The 17,772-nt window shown below is 36.0% G+C and overlaps 1 protein-coding gene across 1 annotated transcript in view; it reads left to right on the forward strand.

Moving 5' to 3' along the window:
- hormad1 (HORMA domain containing 1) overlaps positions 1 to 17,772 on the forward strand; it is a 71,398-nt gene that overhangs the window by 25,279 nt on the left and 28,347 nt on the right. Inside the window, exon 10 of the mRNA XM_039746101.1 lies at positions 6,016 to 6,275. Coding sequence (XP_039602035.1) covers positions 6,016 to 6,275 — 260 coding nt within the window. The remainder of the gene's footprint in view (positions 1 to 6,015; positions 6,276 to 17,772) is intronic.

Below are 17,772 nucleotides of genomic sequence, written 5' to 3' on the forward strand. Positions count from 1 at the left end.
GCTGCAGAGAGTTGTGTGCATCATAGGAATATTACTATTATCACTAGAGGACTTACTGTATAGTATATACAAAACGTTACATTACAAAAGTAGCCAGGATCATTATTCTTCTTACCCTTTCAACAGCCATTTTAAATGGTTAAGATCTGGCAGGCACCTGCATCGCCTCAAATTAAGAACAAAAAGACTGAGAAAGAGCTTCACTTCTTTTAAAAATAACAAATGGTCATCATATTTTTTTACTGTGTCATTAATTATTTTTATTATTTAATAATTATTTAACAGTTATATACTTTAAATGGCTATATGTTTTATATAAATATAGTTACTTAATTTAAATTTTATTGCACATAATAGGCAGCTCACTGAGCTACATATCAGTCAATATCCCTGTGTGTGTATATATGACAAATAAAATCTAAGTCTATTCTAAATGTTTTTCCTTTTTTAAAATTTTATATTTTTCTAAATCGGCAAATGCTTCATTATGTTTATAGTAGAATAATGATCACAGTAGAGCTGCTGCGATTAATGTAATCGACTAACAATTTTAGACAAATTGTATTTTGTTAATTGACTAGTTGTCACTGCCTTTCTCACACACTGCACCCAGGTATGTTGTAACTCTCTGGACTGTTTTTAAGCAGGCTTATCACGGCAGAAGCTACACTACTTTCAGCAGAAGAAGTTTCCTCAAATATCAGGCAATATTGTTCTCGGGGTGGGGATATTTCACACAAAAATCTGACAAAGCAACTGTTTGATCATCTTGTTGCATTCCACATCAGCACTAGCTCAATTCATGAACCCCTGAAGAGGAAACACACTGAAGTAAAGTAACGGATACACTATCATTACTATAAGTTACCCACTCACTCTTATTTAGCTGTTCAACAGCAGTTCTTTTAGTTTTGTGAAATTGATTAACTTGAGAAATTCATTCTTGTAATTAACGTTAGACTAAAGTTAGAGACACGTTTTTTCTTCGGACAGAACAGATACATGATCTGCTAAATGCACTTGTCAGTTGCCGCTGTTATAACTCATTAGTGTGCTTAAGTAAAATAATATATGCTAGCTAAAAACAATAGGGTCTGTTTGCTTTATCTGTGCCAGGGCCCTTAACTTGAAAGTTTTTTTACTGTTATCTCATGGATCCGAAAGAAAACTACTGCTGGCAAAATTGTGCGGCAATAGTGTCCTATATGAACATAGGGCAGCTTTAGTTATATTTATAGTTATATTTAGATATTTTCTACATTCATTAAATTATAAATCACATATAATAAATGATCAGCCTGACTCAGTAATATATACCTTTTTTAATCTAGCAGATTTGACGTAGTTATCCAAAATAAAAGAAATTTCTGAGGCATAGCAACACGTAGTTGTCTCTGCACGCCCACTTATCTGCCTGCAGGTTAGTTCTTGCTAGGAAGTTGTTGGTTTCGAAAGACAATTTTCACTGCAGTTTAGACTGCAAAAACACAGACCATACAGCTCTGTAAAATTATGTTTTTAACATTAAAGAAGTATGAATATAAGCATATCTTTACCAAAAGTGACTCTACTGTGTTGGGCCCTTGAGCAAGGCCCTTAACCTGCAATTGCTTCATCCTGGGTATAACGTTAATCTGCATCCAACCATGCATATAGTCCCTCCAACCTGCAGAGAAAAACTTGAAACCATGGATTTCATACATGTCTTATACTGGTTTCATGTGGATAATATATAGGTTTGGTTTTATGTGTGCACTAGATCAATTACATGCAGGAATTGTACCAATTTTATATGTGTATGATGCTGGTTGTGCGAGCCTAACATGCTAGTTTTATGTGTGTACTGTATCTGTTCTTATATACCCTGTCACAGCTTTGTATATGAACTATATTGGTTCTTCATGCAAACTATATTGTTTGCCAGTGCATTATCTAAACTGGGTTGATTAAATTAACCCCTTAGCACATACAGAATTAAATGTATATGAATAAAACTGTTCAAATCTTTTCACTTGATTACACGTGACACACTTTTTTTTTTTGTGAAATAACGCAATCATTTTTTAGTGGTGTGAGTAAGTTTCCATAAATATTTTAAAGACACTCAACATATCACTGTATGTACGTGCTTGTTGACATTCATGTATAATTGTGGAAGTTTTTTTGATGCTGCCCAAGCTCATCATTGAAAGTCCAAAATCCTCCAGTAGACTCAATGCACAGGCAAAACATGCACTACCACTCTTCCTATATGTTAAAATTTATGTGATAAACTTGCTAAACTTCAACCTGATTACAAATAAATGTATACGTATAATTTCTTTTCAGTTTTTGTCATCTGATTGCAGGCTACTTGTGTACTTGACCTCTCCTTCAGTAACTGTTACTAAACAACCAAAGCATGCAAATGAAAAATGACACCGCCATTTTTTTTTCGTTGTTTAAACAAGATGTTTCAATTTAGTCTCATCCAGGAAAAGACATTGGCTTCCTTTAAAGATGCAACAGAAAGCCTCTTTGTTTTTTGTTTTTTTAACCATTTTTTACTAGTGTTACAATTGATTTCAGTGGAACAAGCACTTGGTTGCATGCAGGAGTTTTATAAACCACTCTCCATTACAATACAATACAATACAGTTTTATTTTTGTATAGCCCAAAATCACACAGGAAGTGCCGCAATGGGCTGTAACAGGCCCTGCCTTTTGACAGCCCCCCAGCCTTGACTCTCTGAGAAGACAAGGAAAAACTCCCAATAAAAACCTTGTAGGGAAAAATGGAAGAAACCTCGGGAAAGGTAGTTCAAAGAGAGACCCCTTTCCAGGTAGGTTGGGCGTGCAGTGGGTGTCAAAAGTAGGGGGTCAATACAATACAATATACAGAACAGAACAATTCCTTAAGACAGCATAATAATAAAAATTTTAGAAGTACGGTTTAACAGTAGCTGATATGACATATTTAGGTTTGGATATTTTTTGAGTCCTGGAGACCTCATCCATCTAGCTGCCTCCCCATTTGGCCATGCCACGGCTGAAACGTTGCTCCGATGAAAGGACCCCTCTTTCCCATGATTCCTGTGATCCTCTATCAGGGATGACTTTACCATAGGCAGGCAAAACAACTTGGCAGGTGGGCCGTGGCACCAATTGCCACATTTGGGTACCGAGAAAAGAAACAGAATAGGTGAGGGTTAGTATTCAAATATAATTATCATGTTACTTATGTTATAGTGCTAATGACTAACAACAGAGATGCAGTCTGTACAGTTAATCAGCAGCTCTAGTCAGGATATGCTAAACTGAAGTAGTGAGTCTTCAGCCGGGATTTAAAGGCTGAGACAGAAGGGGCATCTCTTATGGAAGCAGGAAGACCATTCCACAGTTTAGGGGCCCTGTAACTAAAAGCTCGACCTCCCACAGTTATTTTATTAATCCTTGGAATCCTAAGCGGACCAGCATCTTGAGATCTTAATGTGCGCTCAGGTTTGTAAGTCATGATAAGTTCAGACAAGTAAGCCGGACCTTGGCCATTTAATGCTTTATATGTTAAAAGGAGGATTTTGAAATCTGCCCTGAACTTAACTGGGAGCCAGTGTAAAGATTTAAGAACTGGGGTTATGTGTTCATATTTTCTTGTTCTTGTAATAATTCTTGCAGCAGCATTTTGGATTAACTGGAGGCTGTATAGAGAACAGTTTGAACAGCCAGTGAACACCGCATTGCAGTAGTCAATCCTACTAGAGATAAATGCATGAATTAATTTCTCACAATCCTGTTTATTTAGAAAGCGCCTTAATTTCCTAACATTTTTAAGATGGAAAAAACATGTTTTGGACGACTTTGTAATATGCGCTTTAAATGACATGCTAGAGTCAAAGATAACTCCTAGATTGCGGGCTGATTCAGTAAAATTAATTGGGATTCCAACTGAGTTAAATGACGACAAAATATTGCTGTGATCAGCGTCATTCCCTCCAACAATTAACATCTCTGTTTTATCTGTATTTAAAGACAAGTAGTTCTCATTCATCCATTCCTTTAATTCACTAACACAACTAATTAAAGACAACATCGGAGAAACTTCATTTGATTTAAATGAAAGGTATAACTGGGTGTCATCTGCATACGAGTGAAAATTAACATTATGTTTCCTAATAATTAAAATGCTTAGGTATGAATATTGTGATTGAAAATCAAATAACTTTACAAGCAGCTTTAGGAACATTCAGGTCTAGCACTTAAATGTTAGAATATCATTTAGGTGTGAATTATGAATGGGCTAAAAAAATAGCACTTTTGTTGGTTCACAAATAAGACAGTCACCAATGACAAGTGGTTCAAAGATCTGCTAATGAGTCTGGAGGAAAATGCATGGAAGGCATTCAAGGACATTATTGAGAATTTTCTTGTCAACTATAGAGCAGCAAACTACCTCCAGCTGGTTGACAGTATGTTTCAAACATACACCACCATGAAGTGCATCATGTTAAAGATTAATTTTCTGCATTTTTCATTCTGACTTCTTCCCTGCTAATCTTGGCACAGTCATTGAAGAACATGGAGGAAGGATTCACTGGCACATTGTACAAATAGAAAAGTGGCATCAAAACAAGGGGAATAAATCAATGCTTGCTGTGTGTTTTAGAACAATGAAATACGAAGCATCAGATGCTGAGTACAAATGAAAATCAGCTGCAAAACATTTTTAGCTCATTTGAACTAAAGCAAAGTGCCAGGATCATTAAGAAATTAAACACACTCAATATAGTAAAAGTAAACTCCATATTTCTCTAAATTCCTTTGTGATTCTGAAATTATATTTGTGTTCAACTTGAAGGTGTCCATCAAAATTGCCAAAAAAATTTTCAGGAAGTAAAACTTCAAAATATTTTTTTGTAGTGTAGTTTTTCCAGCTTACAATTACTTCACCGTTCTAAAGACATTTACCTCCTTTTCTCAAATCTATGGATTACTTTCTAGTTTTGTGTATGGTCTGTGTTTAAAATACTTTAACCAAATAAGGATGCCTCCAGCAGAACCTTTATGCATACACTCCACAGCATGCAGTTTGATTACATGATATGCACCTTTTGACAAATCCAGAGATAACTAAGTGTACTGTAAGAAAAACTTTCACCATTTAAATCCAGGCCAAAGATAATTTGCTTAAACATAGCTAACTCTTATTAAATAGCAAATGTAGCTCTTTATACTGTAAAAATATTAGTAATTTGTCTAAAATAGAATTTTGTAAGTCATAATGACCAGTTGCATCTAGCCAAATATTACATATTTGTGAGTGGCAAAAGTATGTGAACCTTTGCTTTCAGTATCTGGTGTGACCCCCCTTTGCAGCAATAACTGCAACTAAATGTTTCTGGTAACTTTTGATCATTCTGCACACCGGCTTGGAGGAATTTTAGCTCATTCCTCCATACAGAACAGCTTCAACTCAAACGATGTTGGTGGGGTTCCTCACATTAACTGCTTGCTTCAGGTTCTTCCACAACATTTCGATTGGATTAAGGTCAGGACTTTGACTTAGCCATTCCAAAACATTAACTTTATTCTTCTTTAACCATTCTTTGGTAGAACAACTTGTGTGCTTAGGGTCGTTGTCTTGCTGCATGACCCACCATCTCTTGAGATTCCGTTCATGGACAGATGTCCTGACATTTTCCTTTAGAATTCTCTGATATAATTCAGAATTCATTTTTTCATCAATGAAGGCAAGCCGTCCTGGCCCAGATGCAGCAAAACATGCCTAAACCATGATACTACCACCGCCATGTTTCACAGATGGGATAAGTGTGTTAAAATTGAATTCTCCGTTTCTTAGTTCTTCCTTGATGTTTCCATATCAGTATTTTAATTGTTTTTCAGAGTGTTTACTGGAATGCGTTAAAATAATCTGTTGTTATATTATTGGCAGTTAAATAACTTAATGCAGTGCTGCTTACAAAAATGTAAATATGCATGGCAAAACTACCATTTATATATTTGATTTTTTTAAAATAGTGACTCCACAAGACTATCAGCCTCCTGGATTTAAGGAAGGAGAAAATGATGACATGGTATTTGAAGGCATGCCAGTGCAACTGATGGTAGGAGATGTTTCCACACCCTTCCATACTCTAAAGCTCAAGATAACAACAGAGAGCAATCGCCTAGAAAATGTGATGCACAGTGACCTTAACACAAATAAGTCCAAGCAAATGATGGAGCTTGACAAAGAAGAGGAATTCAGCACACAAGACAGCAACATAAGCATCCGACAAGTAAGATAAGATACTTTTGGTTTGGAATTGGCAAAAACAGCTTTACTCTGTTTTGTTTCATCAAAACAAATTGGAGAAACATCTGTTTCTCTCAGCTATAAAGCTGACAAGATGAAAATATTGTTAGCTGTATGGTAATTGTAATATTTCTCCAAAGCTAATAGCAATATTTCTTCATAGCTCTTAGTTTTACTGAAGTTTCAAAATTTTATATTAAGGAAGGCACATCTGTGGCTAGAGATGGAAAATTACCAAAAGTAGAAGTATAGTATTATTATGTTGACAAAAATTTCTAACATGGAAACTAGTCGGGTAAAACAGTAGTCTCGAAAAAATTACTTAAGTAAAAGTAAAATTTTGCTACTTTAGAAAAAATATTACCTATGTTAACAAAGATGCTCAGACATGAGGATAACAAATATCTTCAAATATCCATGCTGTTTATTGGAAAGTATAAGCAGAATATGCATAGAAACAAAATAGGTTTAATTTATCAAGAGGCCTATTAATGACACATATACTGTACTATATAAAAATACACATACAAATTCACACTTAGAAAGAGAAATGGTGTATTGTAGTGGCAATTAAATTTCAAGCAGAAATCTTATTGATTGCAAATTGTGAGTGCTACACAGGACAGACAGCATCCCAGATGGACAAGATGGAAGTTGCCAGGGGATAGACAAACAGACGCAGGAGGCCAGGAGCAGTTTGATTCCCCATACATTAGGCAATAGTGTTCCACTGGTCTGGAAGCAACCCTGCTTAAATACCTGCAGGGGTTCGTGGGAACTGCAGGTCAGCAGTGTAGCCCCATTGGGGTCCCTGGGTGCTACAAGGGGACTCTGTCAGGAGAAGACTACTGTGGTTCCCAAACAACCTAGAAATACTCTTCGTAAGTCATGCTGGGTCACCAGAAGCTGTTCCAGGCCCAGCATAAAAATTACCTGCTGCCATACCTCAAGGAGTCACATTTGGCATGCAGCGGACTACACTCGGCTAGAGGCAGAAGGAGAGGAAAAGATTTTTTGTTATGCATGATTATTGGCTGTACTTTATGGTATTTGGTGCTTGGTGGATTCAAAAATCCATTATTTGAACTTGTGACTGTTGGGTATTATTGGATCTGGGGTTTGGGGATTAGTGGTTGCCCAAAGTATTTACAAAATTGTAATTATTATTGTAGACTTCTAGCAAAATCGGCCCCTAAGCACTTGCAAAACACATTGTACTTCTCTACACTGGAATGACATTTAAAGTTATGAACGTATGTTTTAATGTTTGAAGTAAACAAATTAAAAAGTTTCTTTCTAGCTGCCTTATTATTAGCTTCAAATTGTAATTATTGTAGTGCATGTATAGTAATAAAATATGTTGACTTGTTTTCATAAGTTTAAATTTCATTCCAACAGTGTTGAGTGGCCCAATGTGCTAGAAGTACACAGTAATAATTATAGTTTGAAACCAAAAGGACTGCTGTCCTGTTTATTTAGTCTTTGGTTTAAAAAAATGGCACTGAATCCTACCATAAAGTATGTTTTATGTTTGGCATTTTGGCCTTTAATCTGTACATTTTTAACATTCAATAGCACATTTAAAAGGTGCAGTTTTGAATTTGAAGTTTTCACCTAAATTTATGCACATGAAAACTCAGTCAAAATGAACATGAACATCATAGCAGTCTTTCAGTTATTCCTGTCTACTTGAAATAAAAGTATGTTGTCTACTTTCATAACTTTAAATGTCAATCCTGTCGAGGGGAGTACAACATATTTTGCAATTCTAAAAATATACAACAATACTTGCAATTTTAAATCCATAAAGCTACCATTTGGTTTTTTTATAACCATAAAAATTTATTAATTATTTTTATTTTTATTTAATTTTATTTTTAATCAAGAGTATAGCATGAAGTCAATGAAACTTCTGGGATATTGATCTGGTCAGTTAAGTAGCAGAGGGGTTTGTTAATCAGTTTCAGCTGCTTTGGTCTTGATGAAATTAACAACAGGTGCACTAGAGGGACCCCCAAAATGGAATGGTTTAACAGGTGGAGGCCACTGACATTTTTCTCTCCTCATCTTTTCTGAATGTTTTTACGTATCAAATCTATTTGATATATACAGAACATTACATTACATCATTTCTGAGTGTGCAAAGGTGTTTGTGTGTGTATATATATTAGTGCTGGGCAATGATTTACATTTTTAATCAAGATTAATCTCATCAGACAGTTACAACAATCACGTTGTTATGTGCCAAATTCAATAATGAACTCAAAAGTAGTGTATTGCGTGTATTTGGTTTGCAAACACTTTAAACAAATAAGGTGCTTTTTAATAGCAGTATTCCCTTTACATAGTAACAGTTAAAATATTTCTTGTAAATCTCAACTTAAACATTAATGTAATCAAATCAAATATAAAACCAAAGCTATTTGCCACTGCCAGGGCATTAACGTTTTATCTAGTTTGTTATAGAAAAACAAGTCACCCTCAGAGTCCAGAGCCACGATCATAACATTACAGCAGGCACCTTCCAAGCAACAGCAAATTAACATTTCTAAATCTGTTTGCTTTTTTATCTGAACAGATACCAACAAAAACATCTTTTATTGTGGTGCAGCATAAACAGGCTATTTCAGTAGCAACTCTTTGAGGGCTAATATTTTTTCCAAAAAACTCAGTTTTCTGAAAAGCGCACAGCACAAAGCAATGGTTTCACACATAAATCACCATAAAACGTCTGTTGCTCCCTGTTGTGCCTGCTGTCAGCACCTATTTTCAGTTTGCGGTAGCAGCGGGCTGTGTGAGGGGGTGGCTTGACGGCCTGCAGGAATGCATGGTGGGCCGGCTGTCTTTGTGAGACAGGAGCATGAGGGTGGCAGTTGCAGTGAGATGCAATATGGTTTGTACCTCCTGTCATTGTAAGTGTCTGTCCTCACAGTCGAACGTTGACATAGGTGCATCAGCTACACGAACACGTTCAGCACAACGATCAGCTGATGCCAGTACCTCACTTTTGTTTTCGATCTGCATCTTCAGATCTTCACGACATATCAAAATCCGATTCAGCGATAATACGAAAAAGTCATCCACGGATTATTTTGCTTTGAGCATTCACTTTGGTATCTCTTCACGTGCCATTTTAGAAGCTGTTTGCTCTTTGCTACTCATGCACCCAGAGGGAATCGAGGTCAAATCAACAAAGCTAATTTTCCTCCTAGCAAAAGCGTATCGAAAAGCGCTGTAACAAGAAGATCTCTAATCGATCACTAGCGAGACTGAGGCTTTCAAAATAATAATAATAACAAAAACTATGAGCGATAAAGTAATTATTGGTATTTATTAATTAATAAATTAACGTGATGATAACACGTTAACTTGCCCAGCCCTTATATGTACTGTTTATGTATGTATATATATATATATATATAACACCACGGGTGTTCCGTATCATTGTTTAGGTTTTTGAAAATCAAGCTTGGTAAAAAAAAAAAAAAACAGTAATTCATGATGATGTCAATGATGACATAAGTATGGTCTTCTTGGAGATGTCCTGCCTTCGTGAATCCAAGGTCTCAATTTATGAGGTGGCTTGTTTAAGGCTGTCAAACGATTACATTTTTGAGTGTAATTAATTGCAACATGTCCCTTAATTAATTGTAATTAATCACATGTTTAATCAATTAGTTTCAGTGTTTTCCAATAATCCCCTGTGAGTGTAACTGTTGTACAACTTCTTAGCTGCTCAGACTACAAAGACATGTGCTTTCTTGTAAATTCTTGACAGGCCCCTTCTAAAGGCCCCTGAAACTATAACAGCCAGATGAGGTACAGCTACCTGAATCTGTTCTCTTGGATAAAACTAAGGCCCAATATAATAGTGATTTTACTTCAAGCAAAAATGTACTAATCAAAAACAATCCTTTGATAGTGTCACAAAAAGATTTTAAAAAAGGAGATGAAATTAAATGGTGAACCTTCAAAATAATCAAACAGTTTTTTAAAGAACTTTAAAAAGTTAAATGTAAATATTTTCATAAAGAAAAAAGGAGGAAAGAGTGTACCCAAAGGCAACCCAAAATAAACAATGCTAGTCGAAAATCCAAATAATTGGTTAACAGAGCTGTAGTAATCAAAACATAGAAAATTCAATATGCAATATCTTTACCATTAAAATAATCATACCAAAGTAAAGCATTCCAATGCCTGCTAGGCTTATGTAGGCAGACAGTGGTGTTTCAACTGATGCCTTACCTCCTGTGGTACCACCCACAAAACACAGGGCAGGTATTCAGATAAACTAATACAAACATAATATAAACAGAAACTATTAAATTATTTTAGAACAAGATAATAATCAAAATATAAAATGTAAAAACACCAGTAGCATAATATGCAAAAACAAGAAAAATGTCAAAGTAAAAGAAAAGATACTTTAGTCAGAGTTAAAACTCTGGCTGAAACATAACTGATAAAATTTATATCTGGATTATACAACATGGGTATCTTGAGGTTTTTTCATTAACATTTTAATATTGTTTGCTGTTGTTCAGTGTTTGGCTCCCTTTGACCCCTGTTCAGGCCTGTTGTATCATAAACTTTGAGATTTTTTTCTCAGACATCACTACAAACAACACAAAGTAAATAACATAAAAAAATATGATTTTGTGAGTGAAGCTTTTCTTTATGGCTTGTTATTATACAACAACATCAACGACATTTATTTATATAGCACATTTTCATACAAATAATGTAGCTCAAAGTGTTTTACATGATGAAGAAAGAGAAAAACTAAAAAATAAATAAGAATTAAAATTAGGGAACACTAATTAGCATAGAATACAAGTAAGGTCCAATAGCCAGGGAGGAAAGAAAAAAAAAAAAACTCAAGACGGCTGGAGAAAAAAATAAAATCTGCAGGGGTCCAGGCCACAAGACCACTCAGCCCCCTCTTGGCATTCTACCTAACATAAATGACCTCAATCAGTCCTCATTGTATTCAGGGTTCTCATGGAAGAGTTTGATGATGATGGTCATGGGGACCTCTGGCCTTTAATCCATCAATGTGGGGCCATCACAGTGCCAGATCACCACCACAGAAAACCGGAAAAAGAACAGAAGAGAAAGTAGGGGTTAGTATGGATTTTACAGCCACCATGAATAATAATGATAATTAATTGAATATACAGAGCATCAGGATTAAACTAAAATGAAGCTATGACAAAAGCCATGTTAAAGTAATGTGTTTTCAGCAGTGTTTTAAAGTGCTCCACTGTATTAGCCTAGCGAATTTCTGTTGGCAAGCTATTCCAGATTTTAGGTGCATAATAGAAGAAGGCCGCCTCACCACTTCTTTTAAATTTAGCTCTTGGAATTCTAAATAGAAACTCATTTGAAGATCTAAGGTTACGATTTGGAGTGTAAGGTGTAAGACATTCCGAAATATAAGATGGAGTGAGGTTATTTAAGGCTTTGAAAACCATAAGCAGTATTTTAAAGTCAATTCTAAATAACACAGGTAACCATTGTTGTGACATCAAAACTGGAGAGATGTATTCGGATTTTCTTTTCCTAGTTAAGATTCTAGCAGCTGCATTATGCACTAGTTGCAATCGATTGATGTCTTTTTTGGGTAGTCCTGAGAGGACAGTAATCTAGTCGACTGAAAACAAAAGCATGAACTAATTTCTCAGCATCTTGAGGTGTTATAAGAGGTCTAACTTTTGCTATATTTCTTAAGTGAAAAAATGCTGTCCTAGTAATCTGATTAATATGTGATTTAAAATTCAGGTCAGTGTCAATAATCACCCCTAAATTCTTTACCTCCGTCTTGACTTTTAATCCTAATGGATCAAGTTTATTTCTAATAAACTCATTATATCCATTTTTGCCAATCACTAAGATTTCTGTTTTCTCCTTATTTAGTTTGAGAAAATTACTACTCATCCATTCAAAAACACAAGTAATACATTGTATCAGTGAATCAAGAGAGTTAGGGTCGTCAGGTGCTATTGATAAATACAGTTGTGTGTCATCAGCATAGCTGTGGTAGTTCATGTTATGCCCCGAAATAATCTGACCTAATGGAAGCTTGTAGATCGAAAAGAGCAGCAGTCCCAGGATAGAGCCTTGTGGAACACCATATAGAATATCATGTGTCTTAAAAAATTTTCTACCTGCCAGGTAGGATTCAAACCAATTTAAGATACTGCTAGAGAGGCCCACCCATTGACTAAGGCGATTTCTAAGAATACTGTGATCAATGGTATCAAATGCGGCACTCAGATCTAAGAGGATGAGAACAGATAAACGGCCTCTGTCTGCATTTACCCGCAAGTCATTTACTACTTTAATGAGTACAGTTTCTGTACTGTGATTTGTTCTGAAACCGGACTGAAACTTATCATTGAGGTGATCATTAAACTGCATAATGACTGCCTTCTGTAGAATTTTACTTAAGAAAGGCAGGTTTGAAATAGGTCTAAAATTTTCAAAAACAGAGGAGTCAAGATTATTTTTCTTGAGCATGGGTTTAACTGCAGCAGTATTAAGACAGTCTGGGAAGACCCCCATATCTAATGAGGGGTTTAGGAGGATCAGTATTGGGGAGATGTACTATAATATTTCTAATATCATTAATTTTTTTATTAAAAAATACAGCAAAAGCCTCACAAGTTTCACTGTAAGTATTTTGGAGGCATTACATTGAGAGACCTGGGTTGAGTAGACGATCAATTTTAGAGAATAAGAGTCTGGGATTACTAGCATTGTTATTTAAAATTCTATAGAAATAACATCGCCTCTCAAGATGGACTAGTTTGTTGTATTCTGTTATTTTAACCTTCAGTATCTCATAGTGGATAATCAGTTTAGTTTTTCTCCATTTGCCCTCAGCTCTCCGGCATGTTCTCTAGATCAGACACTCTTTGGGTCTTCCATGGTATAACAATGCTAGAAGATTTTATAATTGTCTTTTTAGGTGCGACTATGTCCGCATCAGCTCTTACCTTAGTATTAAAATTTTCCACCTTACTATTTACATTATTCTGACTGGTTGCTTAGAATGTTTGTAAATTTTGAAGCTGCTGATGAATCAAAGAAGTGTTTTTTAACAATATGCTTCTCATGAATATTTTCTCTCATTATTTCTATATTAAATAGTAAGAGAAAATGGTCTGATAAACCAATATCAATGATCTGTGCTTCAACTTTTAGTCCTTTAGTAATTACTAAGTCTAACGTATGACCTGCTTTGTGCGTAGGCTGACTAATATGCTGGCTCATTTCAAAAGAGTCCAGGAGATTCATGAATTATTTTATTTTTGGGTCACATTGATTATCGATATGAAAGTCACCGACTATTAGGAACGTATCATAGTTCGTAATTACAACTGACACCAAGCCTGAGAATTCCTCAAAGAAAGACGCAATGTATTTAGAAGATCTATACACAGACAATACTAGACACTGAGAAACTCCATGAATAACAATGGCATGATACTCGAAGGAATTGAATTTGCCAAAGCCGACATCTTTACACTTTAACCAGCTCGAGTAAATGTTTGCTAAACCGCTGCCTTTCTTACCTTGGTGATCCACATGAACAAAGCTGTAATTCGGAAGCGCAGATTCGATTAAAACAGCTGCACCATCGAGCTAAGCCACGTTTCACTTAGTGAAATACAAGATCAAAGATATACAAAGATTAGTTAGGCTAATTTTAGTAACAATGTTTAATTCACGGTGTTTACAGAGTTAGGTTTGTTCTTGAGGTATGTGTTATACTATGCCTTATAATGTTGCAGTGTATATTGTACAAATTTATGTATAACTATTTACAGAAAAAATAATTAAACACAAAGTCCATAACACAGTCCAGTTTCACAAATGTAATGGATGATTAGAATAATTTGACCCCAGTGAAGAGCCTCCTGAAAGAAATGTAAAGTTTATCCTACTGTGGTACTGAATGTCCAATGTTGATTTGCAATGAATGGAGTGCAATCTGTGGATAAAGACTCCCAAACCAGACAAAGCAACTTTAACAAGCCACGTGCAGGGAACAGAACAGTAATCTAGAAAATACTGTAATCATTAAGGGGGTGGGGTTGGCCTAATTGTAATCAGAGTTTGCTGCCCCTGAGAAAGAGATATAGTAACAAAAGATGATCATTATTTTCCTTTGTGTCTTGTTGCCTCCTTTTCAAATCCGATGCCCCATCTTCCTCCTCCCAGCAGCTCTGGTAATTGAAGTCCTTTAATGTAGCACTGCAACATTATTGTTTAATTTATACAAAAAATGCTGTAAAAGCCTCACATTTAATAAGTGTGGGCATTAGCATCCATGTCATTGACTGAGCTTAGTTCAGGAGACAGTCAGAAGTTGAAAATAATATCCTCAGATTTCCTGAACTATAGTTTATAATTTTGGAGAAGTGTTTTGCTAATACTATTGTATTTGGTAAGATAAGCCTTCAGTATGTCATAGTAAATTGTTAATTTAGTTTTTTTTTTCAGTTTATGCTTAGCCTTATGGTATTCACTTTTGGAATTGCTAGGGTTATGGTTATTGGGATAGGTGTCAAAGTTAGATTATTAATAATATTAGAAAGGGTAGAGTCAGCTGTGGCATCAAAAATTAATGTCTTCTCTTTAGTCCTGCTAGCACACATTGTTATGTAAATAAAATTGTTAAACCTTTAAAACTCTTAAAATTCTTAATGAATCATTAAGTGAAATAATAGTGCTTGTTACTTTGCTGTTTGACAGTTGTCAACTGGTCGAAAATGGGTTCAAGGATTGGAGAAACAGCTGAGCAATTAGCTCAGGTTGACAAACCTATTGTCACCTTTTTTAATAAAACAATGAAAACATAACTGAGATTAAGACACAGTTTGTCTTATCTGTCTTCAGTCTTCTTTTATACAGACTCACAGAGCTTTGTCTCTTTGTGGAGTTGGATCCCTAAATAAGCATCCATCTTTGGACTCTGGGCTGAATATTTAGGGAATGTCCCAGAAGGGACAAGTTTTCTTTTGGGAGCCGAAGTGTGGTCAGAGGTTGTCTTTGGCCTGCACTTCAGAGCACTCTCACCTCTCTGGAATTGCTTACCTCTCTAGGGTCTTCTAAGCACACTGGTATGACACAGTATTGTTGACTTGTAAAGCAACAAATTTTAAAGAAAGCCCAAAGACAGGTGCAGAGGGTTTCCGGAGAGAAAAACACATTAGATAATTAGAGTAGAAAAATGTGCAGATGATGACTGCATTTTTCACTTCACAGGTCGATGTGATGTGGAGGTGTCTGCCCTTCAGCCTGTCGCAGCCAATCTGGCAGCTGGAGTGAATTTCTAGCCATTGATTTTTCCTTCTCCTTTGTTCTTACTGAGGCAAGTTTCTGTATCATTGTACATCGCATCAGGTCAAGTTGGGGAGCATGCAATGGTACAGCACGTTGCCGCACACACCACATGACAAAATGGCTCGCGATCTAGGTTGGCAATCTCCCAGGCAGACATACGGTCCAGTCCCAGAGGAAATAACCATCTATCTGCCACAGCCAGATGCTATGTGGGCGTCCCTTTGGCCCGTTCCATCTGCTTGGGTCCTCAACAATGATGATCCTGTGAGCCAGATCACCCACAGGAATCACGCCACATTGCTGTAGTGCCATAACTGACACTCCCTTACAATGCAGGTAATGTGCCTCACCTGGGACTCTGTAAGCAAGTGCTCATTCGACACAAAGTTAAACCAGTGGTATCCAAGGATTCTCTGAAGAGACATAGTATCGAAGGAGTCCAATTTTTGTCTCCAGTCACTGGATAACGTTCATGTCTTGCAACCATATAGCAATATCCATTGACTACTGCTGAAAGCTCTTCCAATGTACCCCAGAAGTGCCACTGCACTGACCTAGCATGAGTTGCTATTACTAGTTGAATTAATTGTTCTGTTGTAAGACCTTATAATATAAATTGACCCTGCTTATCAAAGATTTGTTTTTATGCACATTTGAGGTGAATATTTTATGCACTTTGAAATAAATTGAGAGGAGAACTGGGAAATGAACTAAAACTAAGTGAGGAAAGGGAATCAGTGTCAAATAACAGGCAAAGGTTGTTTTCTAAAATAATATCTAGACAGTATCAAAGCCAAAAATGTAAGGCAAAGGTATTTGGTCAAAACTGATAATGGTTACAAAAAGCCAGACCTACAAATAATGAATTCTTTAACCAAAACAACTTCTGAGGAGCACACAAGGTAAATGTTTTTTTTTTAATATTCAAAATGTGGGATATAATTCATAGAAACTGAAGGCAAGATAATGTCACTGTCATAGCGATAAAAAATTGAATTGTCAAGAGCAAACTATTAAAGTACAAAAAATGGTCAAGAATTATTATAAAGAAAAGAAAAAAGCAAGATTTACCACATTTGGTCTCTTACTCCTCTAAATCATAGGTTCTCATCTGAAATATTTAGTTTACTAAAGCTGATATAACTTCATAAATGGCTAGAATATTTTTTCAGTACCTTATAATCGGGTCGGAAGGATTTTGTATAAGGCTTCTAACCTTGAGGGGCCTCACCAGATAAGAACTGAGATAGTATATGAGCCTAGTGTATTTTTCGCCAGCAAAACAGGCTAACCATTCTCTCAAATATCAAATGAAACACTTCCATGTTGTCTCTAGTTGCTAGCTTCCTGGTTGTCATTGTAAGCATGAATCTGGGGTCATAAACTGCACTTCATATAGCCAACTCTGCCTTGGTTGTCTAATGACCCACCAGCTTTATTTTTCTGAATGTGTACTGTGTTTGGCTGGTCTGCTGGAATGGACATGTTGAAAACCTGCTGAATATGATTCTGTGATAGTATACATAAAGAAACTTGCAGAGATTTGAGGTTACAGCATGAAAAATTGCCTTTATTGGTGAGGTTGGCCAGAGTTGTAAGATGCGCATGCATGCTGCAGGCTGTCACTGTTGTACTTCACCCTGCAAAGGCCAATGCTTCCACCTGGCTGCTAGATGCCTGAAGTATCAGGTGAAATATACTTTAAAGAGATGGACAGATGGTTGTAGGCCTCAAGTGAAGAAGTGGGTGATATCTTATTGAACTCATTGATCTTCCTTTGAGTGTGGCATCAGAACTGTGGAAGAAACAGAGAGACATGCAACTTTTTCTACTGCCCCTTCCTATGTGCCTGGGCTGTTTAGGCCTCATAAACCTAGCTGAATGGTCCCATTCTTAAGTTAAGCTGCAAAATCATGATTGGATTTACAATTTAAAAGTCTGTACGAACTGATAATTGTAAGATAGAATAACTCTTTCAGCTGTAACCTTTAACAGTTGGGCGCTATGTCTGATATTGTCAGAGAAACTTGCCCCAATGCTGAAACACTGGATATGTAATGAGTATAATGCTTTCATACTGATGTCATTTTTTGAAACAGGCATCTTTCTTTAATTTAGGGGGTAAAATG

The sequence above is a fragment of the Polypterus senegalus genome, chromosome 1, assembly GCF_016835505.1.
Source record: "Polypterus senegalus isolate Bchr_013 chromosome 1, ASM1683550v1, whole genome shotgun sequence".
Taxonomy (NCBI): domain Eukaryota; kingdom Metazoa; phylum Chordata; class Cladistia; order Polypteriformes; family Polypteridae; genus Polypterus; species Polypterus senegalus.